This window comes from Eptesicus fuscus, chromosome 17, assembly GCF_027574615.1.
Source record: "Eptesicus fuscus isolate TK198812 chromosome 17, DD_ASM_mEF_20220401, whole genome shotgun sequence".
In the NCBI taxonomy this organism is placed as follows: Eukaryota; Metazoa; Chordata; class Mammalia; order Chiroptera; family Vespertilionidae; genus Eptesicus; species Eptesicus fuscus.
This window is the reverse complement of record NC_072489.1, coordinates 13533484-13561369: the sequence shown is the minus strand read 5'-3', so window position 1 is coordinate 13561369 and position 27886 is coordinate 13533484. Positions and strand designations below refer to the sequence as shown.

Below are 27886 nucleotides of genomic sequence, written 5' to 3'. Positions count from 1 at the left end.
GTTGTATACATGAAACTAATATAATATTGTCCTAGAGGCCCGGTGCACAAAATTCGTGCACAGGGGAGGAGGGTGTCCCTCAGCCCAGCCCTGCACCCTCTCCAATATGGGACCCCTTCAGGGATGTCCGACTGCCTGTTTAGGCCCAATCCCACAGTCGGACATCCCTCTCACAATCCAGGACTGCTGGCTCCCAACCACTCGCCTGCCTGCCTGCCTGATTGCCCCTAACCACTTCTGCCTGCCAGCCTGATCACCCCTAACCACTCCCCTGCCAGCCTGATTGACACCTAACTGCTCCCCTGATGGCCTGACTGCCCCTAACTGCCCTCCCCTGCTCGCCTGGTCACCCCTCGCCTGCCAGCCCGATCGCACCCAACTGTCCTCCCTTGCAGGTCTAGTCACCCCTAACTGCCCTTGCCTGCCAGCCCAGTTGCCCCTAACTGCCCTCCCTTGACAGCCTGGTTGCCCCTAACTGCCCTCCCCTGCAGGCCTGGTCACCCACAACTGCTCTCACCTGCAGGCCTGGTTGCCCCTAACTGCTCTCCCCTGCTGGCCTGGTCACCCCTAACTACTGCCCTCCCCTGCAGGCCCAGTCACCCCCAACTGCCCTTCCATGCAGGCCTGGTCACCCCTAACTGCCCTCTCCTGCAGGCCTGATCCCTCCCAACTGCCCTTCCCTGCTGGCCATCTTGTGGTGGCCATCTTGTGTCCACATGGGGGTGGCCATCTTTGACCACACGGGGGTGGCCATCTTGTGTGTTGGAGTGATGGTCTATTTGCATATTAGCTCTTTATTATATAGGATGTTAACTGTAATTAAAAATAAAAATACTTTTTTAAATGGATACTTCATTGCTTGCTTTTGTTTTAGAAGAGAAAGTCCATATCACCATCCCCTCCTTCCTTTTCTTCCATGCCATATCATTGCCTTCTTTCTTCTTAAAGTACTGGGCATCAGCCTCAGATAGATGTTCCCTCAGGCTTATTAAGAGGAAAATGAGCTTAGCGTTGGGCTGTGAATTAGAAAACTCCCCAGAGAAGCACCATTTGTGCCCAGGAAGGGATGTAGGCATGACCTTGGACCAGGTGGTCCTGTTAAGTCTGACATTGAAACTTTTTTCCTGAATCTTCTGTCGTTGCCTTCCTCCTTCTTCATCTTGAGTTATACCTACTTTCTTGCCTCCCCACTCCGCCCCCCCCTTCCCCATTTTCAAGCCTCTGTTCATTTGCAAACACCAACCCTCATTTTGACTTTCCTATCCTCCCCTTTCCTAGCTGGCAAAGTCCTACTTCAGACGCCAAGAACCACCCAAAGTGGCACCTCTTTTGGAAAGCCTTCCATGGCATCTGGAGTTGTCTCTTCTCTGCTTCTTCCCAGAGCAGGGCAGTGCTATACTCAGCCCCATGCCCTGGAATTCTTTACTTACTTATCTCTTCCCATGAATGAGCTCACAAGCCATGCCCCTTTCTTTTGTCCACTCATCCATGCATTAGTCCACCAAACACTGTAACTTCACTAAGACTTAACACAAAATAGGTGCATAACAAATGCCTGTTGAAAGAAACAAAGTGAAGTGAAATGAAGAAATGGGCAGATGGATAGGTGGGTGAATTCCATTACTGTGGGTCCATAGGAGGTGGTCAAAGAGAAGGACCATAAGGGGCTAACAGGGAAGGTCTCCTCCAGTCAGTTCCCCAATCTTCCCCAGGGGCTTCCGCTGCCTGCCCTCCTGGGAGTAAAACCCCCCGTTATTTGCACCACCGATTCATCAGCTGCCTCCAACACAAACACTCAGAAATATGCAGAGCAGTCTACTCACTGGCTCCCCAAAGCAGCGTACAAATCCCTCCCCCTGCTTATCTCTTTCTCTTGCCTGGAATGCCCTTTCCCCTCCACTCCATTTACGCAAAATCTACCCATGCTTCAAGTCTGACTCTCCTAGCCAGTTCCCATTGAACAGGCAACATCTCCCTGCTTTCTACTCATGGCACTGTGTGTACCATACATGTGGCTCCTAACCACAGAGCACTGCCCCCATCTGAACATACACCTAAACTCAGTCAGCACTGAGAAGGCAGGGGTGTGCTACAGCTCTCACATCACAGTGGGAATGCGATTGGGGAGAGGCCCCGGATTCTAGCCCTGGCCCAGCCACTCACTAGCTGTGGGACACTGGACCAACCACAGACCTCTTGGAACATTGCTGACCACATCTGCCAAAGAGGGAGTACAGTAACAACTACTTCACAGTTGATGAAATAAAACTGGGTTGGCAAAATGTTTTTTTTACAAAGTTAGCAGCTACAGAAATGTTGTATGTCTTACACGTAGATAAACCCATGCCGTCCCAACAGGCCCCAGCTTCTGTTGGTCACCAAGACCACTCCCTTCCTATGTCACACTCCTTTGGCACCGAGCTTCCTTTCAGATTAAGAAATGAACATTCAGACAGGAGACTCTCCAGCACCTTATTTAGGTCTACGTTCACTCTCAGCATGAAAATACACACAGGGAGTGTCGCTCTTGACTTACAAGCCTATTATTTTTAGGAGGCCCAGTCCCTCCAAGGCACTTGTATCCACTTGGTATGGTCAGCCACTGGCTTGGTTTGCGCTGCCCATTGATGGAAACACCGTCTGCCCACTCCAGGGTCCTTGCTCAGGTGATTGCCTCCAAGGACAGATGTGAGGAGGGAAATGAGAGCTTTTTACTGATGTGTGCCTTCATTCATTCAGGGCAAGGTGAGCAGGACAGGGGAGATTTTCCATTTGGACCCATTGGTATATTCCACTGGCTTTAATATTAGTTACAACATCTTGCCAACAAGATACTTGATCTGAGAAGGTCAAGAATACTAGATTCTATCATCCAATAACTACCCTACTACCTTGAACTCAATTATGTGTATGTGTAGGTATGTGTGTATATCCTATAATCAATACATGGATAAATGTTAATTATATTCAGTAAAGAGTGCATTTTTATGCATTTCACTGTCTATCTTCTCGTGTTGACTGTTGTATTATTATTTAACTGTTCATTCATTCCTCTGTTATGTTTGCTCATCAAAGACTTTAAACTCCCATCGTAGACAAGATCTTTTGAGCTCCCATATCCATAACTAGAGTAAGCTACTGTAGGCTGAAACTGTATCTTACATTCCACAGTGTGCCCGGCATGACAAGAATGGTGTTACAATCAATCTGTTAATGACACATTCATTAATCTTAAATTGGATCCCCAAATCCTGCTCTTATCTCCTTCTGCCTTCTTTTTTTCCAGGCTTCAAGAGGCAGGCTGACTCTACTCAAATTGTTATTACTTTGGGCCCAGTCAAAAGCCCCTAAAATTGGCAGTCTGGGTGGCCCCGTTCCAAGCATCCTTTTATGTAAAAAGAACTATAATTTGATGAGCAAGGAACACTGAAACTGACTGCAGCTAAGGCAATTATTCTCCCACTAGAGGCCTGGTGCATGAAAATTCATGCACGGGAGTGGGGGGGTCCCTCAGCCCAGCCTGCCCCCTCTCACAGTCCAGGATCCCTCAGGGGCAGGAGGCAACCAGGTGATCAGGGGAAGGTGACGCCCCCATCACACCTCTGCTGCTGCCACTGCCAGCAGTGCAAGCCTCAGCCGGCCCTGGTTATCTGAGCCTCGGGTGGCCCTGGGCAGCTGGGCAGCCACCATCCAAGGCTTGCCTGCACCTCGGGTCCACCCTGGGCGGCTGAGCAGCCAATATCTGAGGCTTGCCTGTGCGTCGGGCCGGCCCTGGGCTGCTGGGGGGCTGAGGGTGGGTCCAGCCGCACCATGTGCCTGCCACCACCCTTCCCCTGGTGGGGCTGAAAGGACTGGGGGACTCAGGCGGGGCCGAGGGGACTGGGTGCTGCCATCTTGTGGCAAGTGGCACTGCCATCTTTGTGGTGGTGTGACAGTCAATTTGCATATTCCCTCTTTATTAGATAGGATGCAGATAGTGTTGAGGACCAACAGTTCTAATAAGCAAACTCTCTCAGACAATTAAGTTGCTGCGTAAGGACATTTACTCAGGAATCCCCGAAAGTATCCTGAAAGATAGCAAAATTGTTGGTGATGAAGAAGAAATAAACTACTAGCTGAAGTATAATAGATTCCTAAATTAATACTAGCCAGAACTAGACAAATAAGAAAAGTGTTATACAAAACCTTTTAAGGATCTAATTTCACCTTCCATTTTTACTAATATTTTCCTGGATCACTTTCCATCATTAGGAAATAAAACAAGAGAGGGAGTTTTATGGTTTTCTGAGTACAATGTAGAGATAACATCTTTGCCTCTGGTTTTGATCAAGATGAAGACTGGGAAGATCAAGCTAAATGAGAGGAAGTTGGAATGTGTTTTGCTTTTCCTACGTCCTCCTCTCTAACCTCTAAGGAAGTTCTCTAAGAACCAGCACTCTACAACAGGCACAGGATGAGCAAGAGAGCTGGCAGAAAGTTTCTGAGCATCAGACAAGCAAACTGACGTAGAGACAGTGGGAAAATCACTCCATCCACATTGATTTTTCCAACCTGTAAATAGGGAACATTTGAAAGATGCTTGTGACGTCTGGAGACTGTAGTCCAGAAATTCCCAATTGATTGTAGAGTGCTTGGTATACATGCACTAACTGGACTGGGGTCTTATTCACTTCCCAATCATGACTCATCCTTCAAAGATCTGACCTGCTGAGGACAATGACTGTGCCTTTATGCCGGTGACTAATCATCATGACGACTGCCAAGAGAGGCTGGTCTACCGATTCTGTCTCCCTTAAGAAATACAGAATTAATTATACCTGTTCTACAAATATAAGAATTAAACTTCATGCGGAGAAATCCTTAAAAATCACCAAAGACTGTCTGGCTGGCATGGCTCAGTGGTTGAGCATCGACCCCACACACTCTCCACAGGCTTTCCTCTGACTCTAGAGGACTTTCAGGAGATGTTTTCCAGATCAGACTTGCATATTCAACCTCCTCACATACTACTCAAACTCTTGGCCGATGGGGCCCCTGGCTCCCGGGGCTGCCTTTCCAGGGCCTTGTCCCCATCACTTTCAGGTCCCTTAAAAGAAACTGCTTCCAGCCTCTCCCCTGGCCACTCCCAGCCGCCATGTACTCATCACTCAGACTTTGATGCAGACAACACCACCTCCATGAAGCTCTCCTGTCCTTCCAGAAGAATACTGATGACTCCCTCAGATTCTGAGCCATCTGAGGACCAACACTGTCTTACTTCTGTTGCATGTCCAGTGCCTGGTACAAAGCCTGGCACAGAGCAGGTACCTAATAAATGCTTGCACAGATGAATGAATCAATCCATCAAAATCCCATAAAACCTTCACTGTAACAATTAGTCTACACCAGGCGTCCTCAAACTACGGCCCGCGGGCCACATGCGGGTGTTTTTGCCATTTTTTTGTTTTTTTTACTTCAAAATAAGATATGTGCAGTGTGCATAGGAATTTGTTCATAGTTGTTTTTTTTTAAACTATAGTCCGGCCCTCCAACGGTCTGAGGGACAGTGAACTGGCCCTCTGTTTAAAAAGTTTGAGGACCCCTGGTCTACACCTACAGCAAGGGTTGTCAGCTACAGCCTGGAGGCCACACCTGGCCTATCACCTCTGTCTGTCCAGCCTGCAAGCTGAGAATGCTTTCTTTTCCTTTACATTTTTATATAGTTAAAAAATATGACAATAATATTTCATGAAAATTGTATGAAAGTAACATTTCAGTGTCTGTGAATGACGTTTTGTTGGAATACAGCCATGCCCATTCTTTCACAGACTGTCTATGGCTGCTTTCACACGACGAGGGCAGAGCTGAGTAGCTGCAACAGAGACTGGGTGGCCCCCAACGCCTCAATCACTTAGCATCTGGCCCTCTGCTGAAGCTTGCTGATGCCTGCCCTGTAGAACGGGACACGGGCACCCTTATCCCTTGGTCATTCGCTCCATGGTTCACTCAAGTGTTTCACTGGGTTCTGGGGATAAAACAGATCTGAGAAAGGCACCTGCATTGACAGGCTGGGTCTGCAGCAGGAGAAAAAGACCTTTGCAATTACAAGTCTGATGACTGCAAACAAGTGGTACCTGGAGTGACCTTCCATCGGACACTGGGAGTTACTCCAGTTGTGAAAGATGGTCGAATCAGTGCCCGAACTCTATTATGCTAAAGCGGCCCTCTCTTCTCCTTCCCTCTTTCTGCCCGAGACTCTTCATTCTCAGTTGTGTCTCTCTTTTAGATTGACAAACTTCTGCTCCCCGTGTGACCCTCATTTTCTTATGACTCCAGCACCTAGGCCAATGCCAGACACATGGGAGACACTCGGCATCATTGTTGAATAAATGAAAGAATCAATTAGTGGAAGAAATGTGGGCAAATTCATTGGCATCCCTGAGCCTCGGTTTTCTCATCAGTGGAATGAAGGACACGATGTTCCCCAAGTCCTTCCAGTTCTGCGCTCTGCAGTGCCTCGTGTCCTTAGAGCTGGCCCCCATCTGCTGTCTGATTCACTCATTTCCATGGACAGACGGCAGCCTCCTCTGCCTCTGCAGCCTGATGCGCCGTCTCCTGAATGACACATGAACCCGGCCCAAGGCAATGCAGCCCACACCAATCCATTCCACAGATCACTGCCGGCAGGGAACAGGGAGTGCACCTTGGGGTTTCAGCCAAGGTCTGCTCAAGGTCTTTGGCAGAAAGGGTGGCCAGGCAGAACACACACCAGCAGAGAGGAGAAATGACACTGACTTCATAAACTGGCCATTCGAGCTAAGAACCATGAAGGTTTCCTTCCCACGCCCATTTTTAAGTTGCTACTCCAGGACGGGTGGCTGCGTTCAACAACATACAAATCACCCCTTTGCTGCCCCCACCTCCACATACAAGTCCCTGATCTGTTTTTGTTTGTTTGTGTGTGTGTGTTTTGTTAATCCTCACTGGAGGATATTTTTCCCATTGATTTTTAGAGAGAGTGGAAGGTAGGAAGAGAGAGAGAGAGAAACATCAATATGAGAAGGACACATCCATTGATCATCTCCCCCACATGTCCCAACTGGGGCTGGGAATGGAACCCACAACCCAGCTACCTGCTGTTGACTGGGAATTGAACCCGATACCCTTTGGTGAGCGGGCCAGTGCTCTAACCACTGAGCAACACCAGCCAGGGCATTCTGATCATTTTTAAAGGTCATGGAAACATAAGCAACTCTGCAAACCTGATTCCTGGGTTACTTTGTAGCCCGTGTAGACTCTGGAATCAGTTGTTTTCCTTCGCTATCTAGACCCATGCAAGTAGTTTGGACAAAAGGACATTTGTACCACGGGTCGTTTGTTAATTTCACCCTGTTCACTGCCTGGCTCTACAGCTCCTGCAGCCAGATAAGCGGTGCTCCTGGACCAACCACAAACGCTTCCAGGGTTCCTGTCAGCCCTGCAGAAACAGAGCCAAACTTGGAGCGCATTTCCTCCTTACAAACCCTGACCTCCCTCGGGCAGCAGGGCATCCGGTCTCTCCCTCCTGGAGCACAGCTCTTACCTCTCTCCCAGATTCCAGCTCATCTTTTTTACCATCTGAAATACGTGTTTTCAACTTCGGTGAGATGAAGTCCACCCGAAAAGTCAAAGGTAACGACAGAAATGTCACAACAGGAACACATAGCTTTGTCTTCCCTATCGATACAAGCAAGGACAGCTCAGGACAAAAATAGTCACTACTTTTTTGGGCCTTGTTTCATATTATTCTGCGTCCGCTATGCGGCTAGGAGTGAATCGTATGGAAAGCTCTATGACCTTCCGCAGAAGTGGCCCGTGGGACCCACCCAATGGTAGCCAATGGTTATTTTATGCTAACTCACCTCTCAGAAAACAGAAGGAAACAGTGAGGCTAACACAGTGCGGTCCTCATTAAAATCTCCGTTCTGCTTCACGGACCAGTGCCGCCTCACTGGGGTGCACAGAGTATGACCACGCTCAAGTGCACGAACAAAGCTCCCGTTTCTGTTTAGGTTTCACAAACATCTATTCAGAATCTGTGCGCCCTTTCATTGTTCAAAGCAGACAGTCTGACATGTGAAAAGGAAAGGGACAGAGCCTTCAATATTTCTGTCAAATCGAAAGCCAATTCAGTCCAAAGACAGAAGGAAAATAGCCTATTGGATCTGGAAAAACTATGCCAGCAGCAGTAGACAGTCCTTTGGGGAGTGAGCCCGGTAAGGTCCTCACTCTTGGGCCAGGCAGGACCTTCCCTTCCCCCCTCCCCCCCTCCACCCCCCGCCTTGGACCTGCACTGAGACTGGGTTGTGTATGGGGAGCGGTTCTGCACACCCGGCCTGACCGCATAGGCCTCCTTTTCAGAATCCTAGCTCTTGGCCCTGACATTTGTCTTTTTCCAGATTTTACACGTAGTCTGGGAACCTTTTGAGGGATAGGTTATCTTCTAAGAGTAAAAACTTAGGGCCTATGTCATCGGAGGTCAATTAACCAGGATTCAAAAAGAGAGAATTCTGAGCCTCTATGTTTTTCATTGCTCCTTTCTCCCACTAGGTGGCAGAACTGCACAACAAATCACTCAGAGCAGTAGCCTGGGACCAGGCAGTGTGGAAGTGGGGGAATTCAGGGAGTCTCTGGGGGCTTTGCCAAGAGGACAGACACCTGGGCAGGTGAGTGCAGGGAAAGCCTGGGACATCTGCATTCCCCACAGGTCCCCTTGTGCTTACAACGGAGCCTGGGTCCCCCCTCCCCACTTGACCAGGCGCATTTTTACTGAAGGGAGGCAAGCAAAGGCTATTGCCCAAAATGAGTTTTTTAAAAACAGAAAGAGTAAGTCCTCAGATAATGCACAATTGCTCCACATGCCATCTGAAAGAAAGACTTCTGACCGAATTTGCAAATTCAAGCTAGAGTGTTTTAAGTGTCCTGAGATAGTCACCTACCATGTTAAGAATTTGTATTTGTTTTTCTGTTACCAGCAGACAGCAAGTCATGGGCCCTTCCTTGGATCACAGAGGGGTAGGAATGAAAACAGTCCAAGATGACCATTTCCTGTAGTGAAGACACCGGAAGCCCTGTGTCCTAAGCAGAGAATTAATGCTGCGACCTATATCGGTTTCCAAGGGGCAAGTGACTGTGGCCAAAAAGAATTAATCAGAGGAGTCAGGGGAAGAAGGCGAGGAGGGAGGAGAGGGGGAGAAAAGTGGAGGAGAGGCGCTGCTGGACAGTGAGGTGTCAACAAGGCAAGAACAGCCAAAGGTCAATGCTACCCTGTAAGGTGGGTATTCACCTTACAGCTGGCATCTGGGTTTGCAACCTGGGGTTTATACACTTGCCTTTCCCACCACTGGGGCAAGATATCTTATTTAAGTTTTAAACTCTAAGCTCAGTAGAGCAACCAACACATTACATTTGTTTTGTTTGCTAAGTGAATGAATGAAGATAATCATCATCATGACAATGGCAATATTTAATAGGGTTTCTTAATCAGGGCTGGAATCAGGGTAAGGCAATGAGGCGTGCAAGGAACAAAACTTAAGGGGGCGCTGCTCACTTTTAGGACACGGCCTCCTCCGAGTTCCCTTTATACCATTTGTCAGTTTGGTTTGCAGGCCTCATCTCAGGTATAGGGTTTCTAAGGATTTCTGTCTCTGATCACATAAAAGAGCTAGCGCGGTTAACAGCTCAGGCTCTGAGGTCACAAAGACCCGAGTTCAAATCCTCGTTGCATCAGTTGCTGGACTCACACAGCTCAACTGAGATCACTCAACTCTCTCAGGTCCCAGTTTTTCTATCATCTTATAGAGCCGTTAAGAAGATTAAATGAGATAGGTATATAAAGAGCTTAGTCTCATACGTGCCACATAACACATGGTACCTCTAATAATAATAACAGCAAAAATAAGACTTCATTTTATTACTATCACATTTGTAACTGGTTTCAGAAAATTGTTCATGTCCAGTTTATCAAGACCGATTAGGAACTAGTATGTGCAAAACACTGTGTTAGGTATTTAGAGGAATTTAAAGGAATGTAACATGTAGCTACTAACCTAGAGCAGGAAGCAGATCACACACTTTTGTAAAGAGCCAGATACCGATGGCTTTGGGCTTGTGGGCCCTGGGTCTCTGTCTCAGTGTCACAGACAATATCTAAGTGAATGGGCATGGCTGCGCTCTAATACAACGTTACTTACAAAAACAGGCAGTGGGCCAGATTTGCCAATTCCTGATCTGACTGATGAGCCATGACATGTACATATTACTTACAAAAATACAGCCAACATCAGAAGACCACCCCTGAGAGATTTAGGTGGTAACGGTTTTAAAAGAGGCACAGTCATAACTGGTTGAGTTCAGGTGGGTAGGTAGAGAGGATGGGCGAGCACCTGCTAGACAGGGGACCCACCAAAGTCACGGAGATGGAATGTGTTTGTGCTTGGGGTGAAGTGGCGGGTGGGTAGGCTGGTTGGAGGAAAAAGGGGAGAAACTCACATAGAGGCAGACAACAGGAGCAGGAAGGAAGGCTGAGTGAGAAAATAAAGGGCTGTGAGACTGAGCAGGGTTGACTGTGCCCCAAATCTGACCAGGGGGACATTTTTAGATCCACTCAGGAAATAAGTGAATCCCTTTGTGAGGTGGGTGGCGAATTTCTTACTTAGCCTTAAAGAGAGAAGATGGATTTGGTGATATGAGAGCAAAGTGGCACTATAGTGGTATTCAGTATTTATTTCGAGTAATATGATGTATTCCATCAGAAATGCAGCTCTTCTTGTCACCCATCACTTGCCCTCACTGTGGTGAGCAGGTGCAGGTCCAGACCTGGGCACTTCAGTGTCTCCAGGTAGGATGAATGGGAAACAATGTTTGTTAAGATAAATGATCCCGGGGGTGGAGAGGGGTCAGGCCCCAAGAGAATCTTCCTTGGGGGGAGGGCACAGAGGACTCTGTCCTGGGGGTGGGAGGAGGTTCAGCTTCACCCCAAGATTAGACCCCTGGTTCTCCATGTGTGGCTCAGACCAGCAGCAGCAGCCATCGCTGGGGAACCTGGTAGCGATGCAAATCCTCAGGCCCTACCCTAGAACTTCTGAATCAAGAACTCTTGATACAGGGCCAGCAACCTGCACTTCAGCCCGCCCTCCAGGTGACCCTGATATAGGCTGAAGGTGGAGAGCTGCTCCTCTCGCTGGAAGGGGCAGTGTCCATGTTCCATCCATGAACAGAGAGTGGGACTCAGCAGGCCTGGGAAGGAGCTTACGTGTTTCCTGCATTGCTCCTTTAGTTGCCCAGGTACTCAGGTGTGCCCCTGAGTTAAGACCCACCCCTGTGCAGGGCTTCTTGACCCTGGCTGCGTGTTGGAATTACCCAGAAGACTTGGAAACATTCTAATGGCCGAGCTCCACCCCAGCGGTTCTGATGGCCTATCTGGCTGGGACGAGGGGAAGTTCAAAGCTCCCCAGGTGACTCTAATATACTGTGCATATACTTACACTTCATGTGTAAGAACCACCTGGGGAATGTATTATACCAAGCCCCCTAAAGTCTACAGGTTCGGGCCTGGGCCCAAGAATTTTTATTTCTAATGAGTTTCTAGGCAACGCCTTGGGCTGCCCACCACACCTCCGTGGCTTTGCTCTCGGGGGAATATGCATACTTTCTAGATACCTGAAGTCTACTTTGGGTTGGGATGGCCAAATCTCCTGCCTCTGTTCCGCCTCTGAATTTCTATACATTTATTATTGTTCCTTATAAAATACCCATCCGGTTAAATCAACATCTTAAAGGCAAGATTTTCGTCTTCCCCATCTGAGGGCCACTCCTAGGAGACAGTGGCTTGCACACAGTAGGTATTCAGTTGGATAAGTGCAGCGGTGTCTCAGAGCTGCCTCCTGTGCTCGTGTTCTCCCCACCTGCTCCGCCAGCCCGGTCAACCCAAAACAGTCCTGAGCCCTGGAGAAGAAGCAAGGCATCTCTCTTTGAAAATGACGTGGAGGTAAATACTCGCCAGTCCTAGAGGTTTAGATTGCTCGGGGAGGCTGTTCCAGTAACACCCAGATGAAGTACAGCCATCTGGAGAGGTTCTGGCATTTACGAAAACCGACTGCTGAATTTGCTCCTTGAAGACATTCGTTTTGGGATGTAATTTCCAATTTGGCATAGAACAGAGCTGTGCAACTCAACGAGGATTTAGAGTTCTGCTATCCACAGAGGGCATCTTATTTAAAGCATGTCCCTGACGAAGCGACATCAAGGGGACGGAACGGGAAATCTCTTCTAGGGGAGTCATTTCTCTCAAAGCCGTTTCAGCTACAACAGCTACAGAACCGCCATCAGCTCCCTGACAAGGTCTGAACTTGGAGCCCACCGCCTCGCCGGGGCGGTCATCTCTCAGAGCCCAGCCACGGGGACAGAACCAAATGCGTTTATTTCTCGGGCAGCCCTACAACAATCCATCCCAGAGTTATTCCCAAGATGCACGGTGCCATTGCATTTCCTCCTCCAAAATAATAATAATAATAATAATAATTATCTCAGGCAAAGAATAGAGCCCATGATCTCGAACATACTGTTTCAGGACGGACCAACCATAGTGACATGGATTGTTTTTTATTTATTTCACCCCTTGTGTACAATAAACCAAGCAGCTCAGAAAAGGAGGCTGGTAGAAAAGAGAAAACATGTTTTTTAAAATGTTTTAAAATTTAAAAACAAGTAGGGTGGAGGCTGGTGAGTTACAGAAATTGTATTAACTCACCCCCCCTCCCCGAAATGGACTGATTGACTTTTCTTCTCAATTGACTTTCTCACCTGGGGGGACCAAAGAAATTCTGTGAGGGAGCCTCTGCTTTTTGTCAGGAGACTGGGGGAAGGAGGGAGCTGCATTCAGTACTTACTCTGATTGAACAAGACCACTGACTAATTCTTTGAAGTGTAATTCTTAGGGCTAATTAATATTATAGTTTGAGAGTCGGCATAATATAGCATTGAGAAATGTGGACCTTGGAGGTAGACTGCCGGGTCCAAAGCCTGGCTCTGCCACTTACTATGTGACCCTTGGCAAGTTACTGAACCACCCGTAGAACCACCTGTGCCTCAGTTTCACCATCTATAAAATGGGGTTAAAATGACCCAATTTCGTAGTATTGTTTGGAACATTCCCTGGGATAATTATGCATTGCATATGTCAATGCACATATATACGTATACATATCACATACACATTTACATATACTATGAACCCATGCACCACTACTCCGATTCTAGAAGCACTTTCTTCTCTTTTAGAATGTTCTCTCTCTGTCTCCCTCCCTCTCCCTACCCCCAAAGACATCTGGGCCCCAAAAGAAAAGCCACACTTTTTGTTACTATTTTAAATAAAACTACTAACTATCGGGAGAGGGTTATCAGGGGCTTTAGAGAATCTAGATGTCCAGATGCCTGAGGTTTGGGAGCAGGTGACCGCCCGGCTCTCAAAGGCCCTTCCTTTCAGACCTGGGCCTTGGGGGGAGGGGAGGAGGCGGGGAGTTCATGGTTGTAGTGTTGGTCCGGCCATCAGATATATCCCATGGGGGTGCACAGTGGGCCGCCGCCCACCTCTGCCAAGCACAAGCTGCCCTTTGAGTTTGAGCCAGTTTGTCCTCCTTTTCCTCCATCCCATTAATCCCACATAATCTAGAAAACTCCAAGTAGGCCTGTAGGGGGAGCCAGAGGCCTCTCCTTTCAGAGCTCAGAAGTCCATTTCAGCAGCTGCTAGCTCTGGGGAAGAACTGGGACTGGAGGCCGCCCAGGGCCTCTTTTGTGCCCCCGCTGCCCCCCCCCCCCCACCCCCCCTACAGTAATTTAATTTGGGTAAGGTGATGAGGAGTTTCATTTTGGTAGTATACTAATGATTATTCTACACCCGCTCAAGAAAGTTATTTACTTCTTTTAGACATTGGTACTTTCAATAAAAATCACTTCCATAAACTTTTGTCCAGCTACTAGTGTTTGAAGACTGTCCTGGGAGCACAAAAGGAAAAACTGTGGTGTGTTCCATCACAGGCTCACGGCCTGGGCCTTCCTGGGCGATGGAGACGCTCGGTGCTGTGCAACAGCACAGCCTCGAGCCACGTGGAGCTCTCAGCTCTTGCAACAGGATGACTGAGCGTCAGAGCTGGGGTTTAATTTTGATTAGTGTACAACCAAATAGCTAAATGCGGCCAGTGCCCACCACAGTGGACAGCACAGTGCAGAGTGGGAAGCCGTGCTGTTTCAAGCACAGTCCCCTGACCACTGGGCATCTCCTCGGGCTACAGAAATGCAGAGTCCCGGCCCCCACCCCGCCTCCTGAGTCAGAAAGGGCACTCTAGCAAGATCAGGCGCTTCACATGCCCACCCAAGTGCAGGAAGCATCTTCTAGGGAGGCATTCCCTCACACTCATAGTTAGGAGACATACACCCTTAGTGCATGCAAATGCAATTGGGGACCATTCCCACACGCTGAGCCTAGGTCACCCCGCCACCAACCCAGAGACTTCGACTTAACTGGCTGGAGGTTTGGTCTAATATCCTGAGTTTTCAAAGCTCTTCGGGGTGGGTGGAGTAACAGACAGACAAAGGACAGTGGTTCTCAAAACTGGGTGAACAGCAGGATCACCAGGAGGCTGTTGGATCAAACTCGGAGAGTTCCCGACCCACTGGGTCTAGGCTGGGTTCTAAGAATCTGCATTTCTAACAAGATTTCCAGAGCTGCTGCTGGTCTGGCAATCACACTCTCAGAACCACTGGCTAATACTTTTAAAAGCATGGGCTCCAGAGCCAGACTGACCTGGGCTGAGCCCTGGATCCATTTACCACCTGGGAGAGTTCCCTTAACCCCAAACCTGGCTCCCCAAATTGTAAAACAGCCTCAAAGTATTTAATCTCTGGCTTGGCTGTGAATATTAACTGAGATAATGCCCAGGAGATGCTGAGCCCAGTGTCTGCTCTTAATAAGCGATCAACAATGGTTCATTATCATCATTATTGTAAGACTCATTCATTCATTCAACAAGCGCAGATTATGTGCCGGGAACTGTTCAAGACACCGGGGACACAGCAAAAAACAAGCCGGCCACGGTCCCTGACACACTGAGCCGTGGACGTGCATCCTAACTGCTTATCCCGCTCTCTCAGCGCCAATCATAAAAGCACAGGGAACAAAGGTCAGGGAGGAACTCACTCCAGCGGGAGACTGGAAAGCTGCACAGGAGGCAGAGTGAGGGCTGAGCTCAGCGGGGAAAGGGCTGTAACCAGAGAGGCAGGCGGGGCAGAAACTCACTCCTGACTGGGTACCAGGAAAGGTGCAGCTGGCAAATGCCCCCCAGCAGCTGGATGCAGCGGTGTGTGTGTGGGGGGTGGAGGGGGGTGAGTGAGGGGGAGGGGAGGCTGGGAGTTAGGCCTGCCTGTCTGGCTGGGCTGCCCAAAAGGGGCTGCCTCCACTCTCTGTTTTTGTTTTGTTTTGTTTTGTTTTGTTAAATCTCAACACACTGAAAATAACCGCTGTCCGAAAACAGAAACCAAGGCTTCCACTCTCAATTATTCTCACCAAGTGCCGGGCTGGTTAAGGTCAGGTCCAGGTATTAACCTCACCTCACCTGGGGTTCTTCAAGCCAGGGAGTGGCCCTGGGCCAGACCCCTTCTGAAGTGGACGAGCATCAGTGAGACCCGAGACTGCAGACGAGCCCCTGAAAATGCCCGCTCAAGGGGAGAGTGAGGTTCAGACCCCATTCACCGCTTCCCCTGGGAACATGGTGGCATGCCACCAAAGCTCGTTCACCTCTTGGCACTCCAAAATTCTGGCCTCTCTCTGCTCTTTTACATGAACTCAGAAAGGCAGAAAGCAGGAGTTCTGAGAAAGGAGGGCTTTTAAGCAGGGGATATGCAGACCTAACTCGTGCCCTCAGTGGCTGCAGCCACACAGAACGGGGTGCCAAAGCTGGGTGTAACTTGCTTAAGAACCATGGATAGAAAACAGGCATGTCTGTCTAGACAATTAAAACACAAACAATGCCCTAGCTGGTTTGGCTCAGTGGATAGAGCGTTGGCCTGTGGACTGAAGGGTCCCAGGTTCAATTCCTGTCAAGGGCACATGCCTGGGTTGTGGGCTTGATCCCCAGTAGGGGGTGTGCAGGAGGCAGCTGATCAATGATTCTCTCTCATCATTGATGTTTCTATCTCTCTCCATCTCCCTTCCTCTCTGAAATCAATAACAATATATTTAAAGATAAATAAATACATAAATAAAACACAAACAAAAAACCCTACATGCAGTGAGGATATAGGGAAGGTCTCAGGCGTGCTCACACAGCAGGCTGGGACAGTACAGGTGACAAGGGTGCCGCAGCCCTGAGCGCCTGCCAGAGCTTCTGGCCTCCACGCTGTGCGGAGCCGCTCCTGCAAGGGTCCCAGCTCTGGGCTCCCGGGCTCTATGCCTTTGGGCAAGTTACTTAACCCCTCTGAATCTGTGTCCTCTTTGGCAAAATAGGCAGAGTAATGCAACCCCCCCCAAAAAAAAAAATGTTCGTGTCAATCCTTAGAACCTGTAACTATGGTAACTTACAGGGCAGAAGGCAATCAAAGTAGCAGGTAAATTAAGGTTGCTAACCAGCTGACTTGAAGATGGGGGACGGCGCTGGATTATCCAGGTGAGCACCTGGTGTAATCACCAGGGTCTTTAGAAGGGGAAAATGGAGGCAGAAAAGAGAGTCAAGAGGGGATGACAGAGAGCAAGAGAAGAGTGAAGCCCGTGAGGAGACTCAGCCCACCATGGCTGGCTCTGACGATGGAGGAGGGGGCCGTGAGCCAAGGATGTGGGTGGCCTGCGGGAGCTGGAAAAGGCAAGGGAATGGAACCTTCCTCAGAGCTCCAGGAAAAGAGCACATTGTTACCTTAGCCCAGAGAGAGCTGTGTTAACTTCCAACCTACAGAATGAAAGACAATCAATGTGTGTTGTTTTAAGACCCGACGTTTGTGGCAGTTTTACTGCAACGAGAACAAACTCACCCCTCGCCTTGCAAGGTCGTGAGGCTGATGCCTGGCACACGGAAAGGACACCTCTTACCTAGGATGGTGTCCTCCGTGGCCACTTGCTGTCCTCCACGCTGGAGACTGGCTCTGTTTCCCACTGAGGGCTCCCCAGCCACAGCCTCAGCCGGCGCCCCGCCCCGAGGCCGCCTCGCCTCCCCCGCCCACAGCAGCTCTGTCTCCTCTGAACGCCCAGGGCCCTGACAGGCTGTACCTGGCAATTTGGGACTTAATTACAGAGCGGGCAGTGTTACCTGCTGTTGCTGCCTGTGTGTTTATTTTGGTTCCACAACTAGATTGAAGCCTTCGTCTCAAACAGGAACGATGTTTTGTCCTTTTGTTGCTGTTGTTTTTAAGAACCTGTACTTTTTTTTACAAACCTGTTTTTATCACCTTATGACACAAACACGGACTGCCCAGGCATATATTTATAAGCAGAGAGCCTAAGTCGTTTTAATTGCCCTATGGCTGGGCATTAACTCTTTTTTTATTTTTTAAAGGAATTTTCTAGTCTGTAGCAGAGTTTGCTGAAGGTTCTACAGTCTAAGGGCCAAGGCCAAGTCTAACATGGACCAGGGTCCATGACTGTGGCCCCTCACTAGCCTCTGATTTGCTCCGTCAGACAAGAGGGGCCCGAGGATGTTGAGAATCACAGTAAAGCAAGGCCAGAGCGGCCAAGCAGGTGGCCCTCCTCCCGGTGCTGAGCACACAGTAGGTGCTCCGGAAAAACGGTTTCACTGACTGGCCAGGAAGTGCATCATATTTTCTCTCCTTTCTTCTTTTAACCACACAAGATGCCCCTCGACAAAAATATGTAAACACACAAAGGAGCCACAGCCCACTGGCCTTCCTTAGGGATACAGTTCCCAAAAGCATGAGACACACAGAGAAAAGGGTTCTCCCCAGAGCATATCATTCACGTCTCAAAATAAGACACATCTCTCATTTCCAGGCCCACTTATTTTAAGGAGGTAGGAGAAAAATTTTGTGAAAGAAACAGAAATGAAAAAGCTGGTGTGTGGGAACAGGAATTAAAAAAAGCAGCGACGCGCTGCCTGTGGACGTGCATGTCCTCACGTCCTGCTGCCTTATTTTGGTTCCTAGTCTGGTTTGTTTTCTTCTCTGGTGCTCTGTTTTTTATTTTTTATCCCTCTTAATCTTCACCCGAGGATGTGTATTTTAGAGTGAGGAAGGAAGGGAGAGAGGGAGAGAGAGAGAAACGTTGATGTGAGAGAGAAACATCCAACAGCTGCCTCTTGTACCTGCCCCGACCAGGGATGGAACCCACAATCCAAGTATGTGCCCTGACCGGAAATTGAACCTGCCACCTTTTGGTGTACGGGACAACACTCCAGCCAACTGAGCCACCCGGCCAGGGCTCTTCCCTGGGGCTTCCAGGTCTGCCAGGTAGGTGAGGAAGAAAGAGAGGCCCGGAGTGATCATTAAGTTCGTCCTATGTACCTAGTACTTTCCTCACATTACCTCACTGAATCCCCACTTCAGCCTCATGAGCTGAGTGCTAATACCCCTATTGTGCAGGTGAGAAGGCGGAGTGTAAACAGGTACAATGACCTTGCTCAGAGTGACCCAGCAGCAAGTGGCTGAGCCACGATGTGAATGGAGGGGGTGGAGCCAGCACTCATCTTAGATCCTCTCTGCTGGGAGGCAGCCCCAGTCTCCCTCAGGTGAGGCAGAACTGATCCTCCAGTGGCTAAGGTGCCCCAGGACTCAGGAGACACCTGCGTTTCCCTGGTCCGAGTGGCCACTCTAGAAACTGGGCGTGGGAAAGGACATGCGGGAAGAAGCCATGAGGGTGTGTGTTCTTTTTTGTTTTCTTTTTAAATATATCTTTACTGATTTCAGAGAGGAAGGGAGAGGGATAGAGAGTTAGAAACATCAATAAGAGAGAAACATCAATCAGCTGCCTCCCGCACCCCCCCCCCACTGGGGATGGGGATGTGCCCTCAACCAAGGTACATGGCCTTGACCAGAATCGAACCTGGGACCCTTCAGTCCGCAGGCTGACTGACACTCTATCCACTGAGCCAAACCGGCCAGGGTGAGGGTATGTGTTCTTAAATAAGATCTGTTCCCTGCCTGCCCGCAGTGAAGCCCTCAGTGAGTGAGAAGAGATGGAAGGTGCAACAGCTGGATCATCCCCAACCCAGTTCCCCAAACCCCAAAACTCTCCAGGGCAGGACAGAGGGGAAAGAGCGCAGCCTGAGGATGGGCATAAAGGCAGACCAAATCTGGGACAAAGCACCTCTTTCATCACGCCCTGGCAATGTGACCGTGGACCAGCCAGTTAACCTCTCTGAGCCTCAGTTTCCTTACCTGCAAAATGGGGAACATAGTAGAACCAGAATAAATGTTAGCTTTTATTAGTAATAGACTATCAAAGGCACGAAGAATATGCACAAAAAAGGAAGTAAATACCACACTATCTATAATAATAAAAGTGCAATATGCTGATGCCTGCCGGTGGCCAGAGGGAAGCCTGGGTCCCAGGTGCCAGCAGGAAGCGGTGCCGGCAGCCGGGGGAAGGCAGGCCTACTCTTGTACAAATTTTGTGCATCGGGCCTCTAGGACTATATGATAGGCAACCATATATTAACAATAAGAAATCAAACGTGGTGAGGGTTACGCTGTGGGAAAGACAGTGTGGGGCGTCACCGCCCTCCCTGTGTTTTAGCCCTCAAGTGCCAGCTGCAGCCCAGACCTCTGTCGGGGGAGGGCACGGAGGTGTGAGCGGGAGAACCAGGAGACGCACTTTCCTGCAGCTCAGCCCAAACCTCAGCCAGTGAAGGCAGCACCTTTTCATTTCCCGAGAGGAAGGCGGCACCTCCTGAAATGCCCCATTTAATGAGGTTATTCCTTCTGCTTTACATGCCATAGCGCATGGGAATGCTCATTTCACCTCTGGCAGCTCGCTGGTACAATACTTGTCTCTCGGTGTAATAACCCATGTATTAAGTCAGACACGAGGCCCGCCTTGAAATATTATCACACTGCATGCCCTTCCGCAACAGGCAGACCAGTGCTCAATCTCACCCAGGGGCTTGGTTACCGAAGAACAAGAAGTGTTGTTATTCGAGGTGTTTTCTCCTACAAGAGGAGAAAGGTTATTTGTTTATTGTTATTACTAATTATCATTACCATTATTTCAGGGCCCAAAATGTCATTGGGCTATGTTTTTTCAGGAAAAGTGCCTGACACATGGTAGATGCTTAATAAATATTGTTCAATTAATGAACAAATTGAAGCACATTTAGAACATTTTTTGAAGCGCAACCAGAATAGGTGCAAAATGTATCTCATGTTCTTCCCTGTCCTTTTTCTTCCCCCTTTTCTGTTTGCTCTGATAGATTTCATTAGATCAGAACACACCTCCAAAAATCAGGACTAAGCCCTCCACAAGAAGGCATGGATTCTTAAAACACCCAAGGTCTCCTGGCAGTAAGACACTCTAGAGCACATTTCACTCACAAGGCGGAGGCTTGGAGCCATGCCCTTACCCGGGTGAGACCTGCTGGCTGCAGAAGCGTCTCCACCACGGTCAGGAAGGCGTCTCCTCTTCATCTAGGACCACAAGGCCCCAGGTAGCATGGACCCTTACATAAAATTCAAATTCAGGAACTATGAGGACTGAAAGTAATTATGCCAACCCTCCCATTTTTCAGATGGGAAAACTGAGGGTCCAGAAAAGAAAAGTGGTTGTTAAGTGCACAGAGCATAGCCAAGAAGAGAAGGCACATTCCTTTTCTTCCATCCTTCTTCCTTTCCTTCCTCTTTCTCACTCTTCCCCCTCTCTCCCTTATCCTTCCTCTCTTCTTCCTTCTCTCCCTTCCCTCATTATTTGTTTCTTTGTTTAAGTGTGTGTGTGTGTGTGTGTGTGTGTGTGTGTGTGTGTGTGTACTCTTTGCAATGGGATGGTTAGAAAAAGCCCTGGTTAGCAGGAAATGTTGGTGATTTAATTTCACTAACTTCCCAGTCCTCCCCAACAACCTACATCCCAAATTTCCTATCAATACAAGCATCTCAGAGACTTTCTGAGCTAAAAGATCCATAGAGATTGCCTAGCCCAACCTTTAGTATATAGATGAAAAACAATAGGTCAAGTGATGAACAGTGAGTCGCTGGGTCACAAAGCCATCTAACAGCTAAGCTGAGGTGTCTGGAACCCTTGGCTGCAGAGCACATCTGGGTCATACAGAAGCATCTCTCAGATTTGCGTGTAGCTCAACGGGCTCATTGTGTTGGCTGGAACACCCAATCTGAGCAAAAACATCTCAAATCAAGCATGAGGAAAGTGGTAGAAAATATACCCTTATAGGACACACACACGTGTGTGCATGTGATTATTACATATACTACATATAAAAGATGCTTATTTTTAAAAGTAGAGACCCGGTGCATGACATTCTTGCACTGGAGAGGGCAGGGGGTATCAGGCCTAAGCCAGCAGTCGGACATCCCTCTCGCAGTTTGGGAACCCTCGCTCCTTACTGCCTGCCTGCTCGCTGCTCCTTACCACTCAGCTTGCTGCTCCTTAGTGCTGCCACGGAGGCAGGAGAGTCTCCTGCCACTGTCGCTGTGCTCGCCAGCCATGAGCCCAGCTTCTGGCTGAGCAGCGCTCCCCCAGTGGGAGCACACTGACCACCAGGGGGCAGCTGCCACATTGAGCATCTGCCCCCTGGTGGTCAGTGCACATCATAGCGACTGGTCATTCTGGTCGTTCTGCCGTAATGGTCATTTAGGCTTTTATTTTATAGATATATGATACTATGTATATAATAAATTCACAGTGCTAGCAAGAACATCACAATATATTGCTAGTAGAAGCATATCTTGCCACAATATTTTTGAAATGTTATCCATCAACATCTGTACAAAGTAAAATACACATATTCAAGTCCTCTCCCAGGAACCTGGAACTACCTATGCAAATAGAATTGTACAAATTCTATTGGATGAGCGTGTTTATTAGACCATTGCATATAGTAGAAGAAGAAAACAATCACATGGTCCATCATTAGGGTTATGGCTGAATAAACTGGGACACAACAATATATGGATTTTTGTGCTGAAGGGATGTCCATAATTTATTAGTAAGAAAACCAAATTTTTGTACAATGTGATTCACACAATTATCTTGTACAAAGACCACCACTTCTAACACACTATCGTGTGAACATTCATGCTTTCTGTGGTGGAATAAATGTGAAGGAAAGTTTTGGTGTCCGTTAATACTGAGAAGCCCAGAGAGCAGGCAGGGAGGGGGGCAGGAGGATAATATGATTAATATTTTCTTTATGTAAGCATTTTTGAATGTTTATAATGACTATAATATACATATACTAGAGGCCCGGTACACAGATTCGTGCACCGGTGGGGTCCCTCGACCTGGCCTGTAGGGATTGAGCCAAAACCAGCTCTCTGACATCCCCCGAGGGGTCCTGGATTGCAAGAGGGTGGTTCTCGGGTGACACACCCAGAATCGGGCTTCCTCCTCCCTGGTTCCAGGTGCATCACCTGAGAACCACAGCTGCCAAGTCACCACAGCTCGGCAGCTCCTGCATTGAGCGTCTGCCCCCTGGTGGTCATTGCGTGTCATAGCTACTGGTAGGATGGTCAGATGATCAGACGGTTGCTTAGGCATATATATATCAGGGGCCCAGTGCACGAATTCGTGCACCTTGAAAGGAACTGTGGGCTGCGAGGCTGCTGTGGGCACAGGGACAGGTCTCAGCCCATCCTCCGTGCCCCTGCCCGGCCCCTCCTGCCATCACGTGGGAGCAATGAATTTTCAGTAATCACCAGAGGCTTGCCCCAATGACAGCGATGGGTGCCCTGCCTTGGTCTGGTGCCCCCACTCACTTGCTCCACCATCCCACCACAGCCAGCATCAGCCATGTTCTGTGCTCTGGTGCCTGCTGCCAATGCCCGCCATGTTCTTCACGCGCCTCCTGGTGGTCAGTGCACTTCATAGCAACTGGTTGTTCCACCATTATATATATATAATAAAAGACTAATGTGCAAATTTGGGGAGAGGAATCAAGTTAAGATAAAAAATTCTGAGAATAAAAACAGATGGAACCCACAAATTGTCCTCCAAGTCCTGCTTCAGCCTTTCTTCTTCCCCTGTAGACCCCTGGCAGCAGAACATTATTCAGTGAAGCAAAGAGAACCCTAAAGCTGTTTCTCTAAGCCCTGCCACAGTCATCCTCTGAGCTGCCCTAGTCCTGATACAGGAGGTGACATGGAGAGTAGAGACAGAAGGTGACATGGAGAGTGGAGACAGGAAGTGAATAATATACATAGTATTGATTTCAGAGAGGAAGGGAGAAGGAACGAGAGATAGAAACATCAGTGATGACAGAGAATCATTGATCGGCTGCCTCCTGCACGTCCATATTGGGGATCAAGCCTGCAACCCAGGCACGTGCCCTGACTTGGAATCAAACCATGACCTCCTGGTTCGCAGGTCGATGCTCAACCACTGAGCCACACAGGCCAGGCAGAAGTTCTTCTTTTAACACAGGAAGGAAGCTCAGTCTTCTTCAAGGCAAGGAGTGACTCAAGATGCTTTACCTTATCCTGCCCACAAAGGCACTATTGCTATAAATAAACCACGCAGGTCCCACTCTTTATAAAACTGAGAGGTATGTAGAAGCTGACTCCAGCAGGCTGGCCTTCTAGGCACCTGAACCAGCTACTTGGAAAGCTGGCCTTGTCCCCATGGGCTTATTTGCCCAGCACTAACTCCAAGTCGAATACAAAGTGACAGACCCATGCACGCAGAGATCCAGCTGTGACAGTGATGGCCACTAGGCTTCCACAATGACAAAACCGCATCACCTGAAGCACAGGCTATGCAAATCCTGTGGTCTGGTGCTCCAAGGAGAACGGCCCCCATCAGCTTCTAACACTCCAGGAGTTGTACACATTAACACACACAACTTCCTTTCCACAGAAGCAGCCCAGCCCTCCGACCCGCCCTGGAGTCTCTATTTCAGCTACGGCCCGGGAAGCAGGAGGAAGAAGGGAAGAGGGGCTCACTTACCAAGCCAACTTCTGTTTAAGTACACAGACACAAACACCGGGGGGACCGTGAAGAAATCCACCACAGAGTTCACTTCCAGCCAGAACCACAGCTTGTCGTTGGCTGCAATAAACTGGGGGAAAGAAAAGAGAGGAAAAATGAGAAGCTTGGTGCCCGCGATCAAAATATACTCTGCCAAAGGCTATGTTTTGGTTTCTTGTGGGGATCTGGAGTGAGATGTTATATTCTTCTCATATCTACACCAATTACATGCTATTTTTTTGTCTTAGAATTCAGACAGCCATTTCTATAGGCTGTTCTTTTATTGCTTGCTCTGTTGGCTTTGGAGAAGCTCAGGCAGTATATTTTTCTGTGGTTTTCAACTGCATCAGAGGGAAGACTCTCTAATGTAAATAAAGCATATATGGACGCATTCATTCACACACACACACACACCTCTGTAATCCACCTCTGTACCACTCTTGTCATAAACACTCCCAAGCCCCAAATTCTGCTGCCACCCCCCTCCAATTCCACTGCTCTCTCAGGATTCAGCTAAGTGAGCCCTGATAAACAAAAATTTGAAGGTAAAAAGCACTTTTATAAGTTCTGTTTAAGGGAACAATGCCCTCCTGTGTGAATAGAGGGAAGAGAAGCAGTTGGCCAGTGGAGGCATAATCGTTACTTCAATCCCCATTTCTCCCCCTGTGAACACAATTAACATGTACTTCAGAAAATGCTGCTCTAAGGAAAAGGCTCTCCCACAGACTGAAACTCGGGGCGCAGGGCTGCTGTGTCCCCTGGGAACGCTGGGCTTTGTCTGCCTGCGAGAGCAGACGCTGGTGGGGGATGGCCCTTGGGACCAAGACTTGCACCCCCCATGGTGATACCAAGCAGTGTTGCTCAAACTTACCCGCAAGCCAAAGTAGAGAAGGAAGAACACGTTGAAAGCCATGTCGATCTGTAATGTGAAATCTTTGTAGAAATTCTGGCAGGATTCTATTGGGCTATTAGACAGGAAGAAGAAAGAGCATGGGGTAAATGAGAGGCACCATCCGGTCTCCCGCAGGCTGCACAGTGGCGGTGCTGGGGTAGAGGACGCAGTGAACGTTCATTAAATAAAGCACTTGGTCTTCCTACCCCCTGTGATAATCAAGCAAGCACTGCCAAGGGGTCTTTCCATTCAACCATTCAGTCTTTTGTTCTGTTATTTATCGTTGTAGTTTTCTATCTCTATATATTATTTTTATCACCATTCAACACTTGAACTAAAATTTTAAAGAAGGTCATGCAGACACCTTGGAGGAAGGACAAGCAAGAGACACTACCAAATTCCTTAATTTCACATTAACCCTTAAAGGACTGACTTCTTTCCTTTGAAGGACACGTCCCACGGCTGAATACAGTCCCTCACAGCCTTCAGCACGTTGGCAGTGGGCCCCATTTCCAATTAAACACGGTGGCCGTGTTTGGAACCTTTTTAAAGCCATCAGCTGATGAACAGAAAAGGACCCAGGAGCGTCTCAGGAAAGCTGTGGAGGAGAGGATCCTGGCTGAGGGTCTGGGGAGACTAAGTGTGGGTTCCTGTGCGGCATTCTGATCCGGGGAGAAGCATCGCCTAACTGGCAAAAGTCGAGGCCATTAAACCAAAACGTTGAGGCAGTACTCTAAGGGTTAATTTCATTTTTCTTTTCGGCATGCAGGTTAATTGGCTCTGTGTGTGTCAAGCAGCGAATGCGAACCCCAGCACACTCTACTTTGCTCAGGAGTAGGCAGATCAAGAGTGTACTACTATACAAACTGGTACGCGGCTTCCGCGTGCCTTCCCGCGTCACACTGATCCGAGGATCAGTGTGTGGTAAGTCCCAAGTCTGGGGCTGGGTGGAAAGCAGGAAAGACTCATAAGCATCTCAGAGCTGTGAATGAAAATTCGTAGTATACTGTTATCAGTAAGCAAATGGTAACACTCAGGCCAGGAGCATAACGAAGGTGAGGTGAGCAAAAGGGGGGAGTGTGGGGAGAAGTAAAATACTTTCCCCAGATGGAAAGCAACCTGGACCTCCAGGCCAGGAGAGGGGGAGCTTGAGAAATGCGGGATGGAGGATTTCCGAGTATTGCCACTTTGGAAGTCGCTGTATGCAATACCAGTTAGTATAGTTGCACTTCTGTAAGGACAATGCTTAGTTGTTCAACAGGCAGGAATCTGTGCAGTACGGGAATGCAGGGCCCACCTAGAGCCAGGGCGGGTCAGTCTGTGGGATCATATCACATGCACTGGATTTATCCATTCTTATCTCTAGCACAGGTCAAACATGCCCTTTGTCACCTCCCAAGTCACAAACAGGAGGAGAAAACCTCCAGCAAAGCATGAGGAGAAATCTACATTTGCATTTACAAACTAAGGAGACTGAACAGAAAACAAACACTGAAAAAAATGGCTCTTTTATAAAGGAAACAACTACTGGGTTTTCACTAAGGTAAGGGATTTGGAGGAAAGACAATGAATTTGCTTAGTCCAATCCTGAAAGGAGACAGGAGAAAAAGCCAGACATCACAGCCTCGCTCTTTGCCTGCTCTCCTCCATCGGTATCAATTTAAACAGAAAAAGGAAAATGCAGATCTAGACTTAATGTGACATTGCTGCAATTCCCAAGCCACGATGGCATTTTGTTTTGTTTCAAGAACAAAGCCAGCAAGGTTCCCAGGTGCCAGAGTCCTTAGCTACTCTAGCTGCAGAGAAAGAAGGCACAGGAAGTCGGCTGACCAGAAATCCACCACAGATCCCAAGGCATGAAGAGACCATGCATCCCTTTGCTACTAAAAAGCAAAGGTGTGTGTATGTGAAAGAGGTGAGCAAGGGAGTGAGGCCTGGGAGCTCTGTTGGTAAATATCACACTCACGTCTTCATGTGTGCCAACAGCAACTTAGCTGTGCGTTATACATTCATATTCATCAAGACTGATGGGTATAAATTCATATTCATCAAGACTGATGGGGACAGAGAAAATCTTGGTGCCTAAGTCTATTATGGGAAACCCACCATCACTTCACCAAGGACAAATGATAACCTTACTATTACCCTCACAATAGCTATTGGAGTTACGGATGGCAGATTTGGGGGTCCTGTGAGTTCCCTAGCTCCTCTTATTCCCATGGCTCCTGTGGATAATTTGGTAATTACCTTGAAATACATATTGTAGGGAACGTGCTTGCTTGGCTGTGGAGAGGACAGAACAGTGTGGGAAGAGATGTCAGCTCAATGCCATTGAGGATGTTTTGGTTCAACAGAAATGGAAGCAGATGTTCAAAAAAGTATAAGGAATCAGGCTGCAGCAGCTTCTTCCCACCGTTCCATGCCCCTTGCCATTTCTGCTGCTCCCTCCTATGCTGCCCATTTCCAAAGGCAACCATGAGAGAGGGCTGATGCTAAAGGACATGGTGTTGAAAAATATACCTCTGCAGCACCTCTGATTTACAGAGAACAATGTTGAAACCATAATAGACCTTTTTTTCTGTCAGATTTAGAGCCGATTTAATCATTGTTTCATATCATTCCTCGAGTCCTAGACTTTGAGCTGAAATAATAAAGGGAGTAAATTATGTGCTGGTGCTGGCAGTCCTTCCTCGCTGGAGCTCACCAGTAAATGAGCACACTCTGCCGAGATGAAGGAGTGGGAGGGAAGCAGGAAATTGGGGGACAAAAGAGGGCGAGCCCCTGGGGCCCAGGTAGGACCAGAGTAACGAGGAAGTCAGTTTTCTACCCCTTTTAGCTCTTTAACTTGCCGA

The 27886-nt window shown here is 48.4% G+C and overlaps 1 protein-coding gene across 22 annotated transcripts in view; it reads right to left on the bottom strand.

Annotated features, from left to right (window-relative positions):
* The window catches only part of KCNMA1 (potassium calcium-activated channel subfamily M alpha 1), a 689823-nt gene that overhangs the window by 261456 nt on the left and 400481 nt on the right, over window positions 1–27886 (bottom strand). For all 22 annotated transcript variants that reach the window (XM_054729031.1, XM_008145306.3, XM_008145307.3 and 19 more), the window contains 2 exons: window positions 25014–25107; window positions 24122–24233 (listed from right to left, as the gene is read on the bottom strand). In XM_054729031.1, coding sequence (XP_054585006.1) covers window positions 24122–24233; window positions 25014–25107 — 206 coding nt within the window. The remainder of the gene's footprint in view (window positions 1–24121; window positions 24234–25013; window positions 25108–27886) is intronic.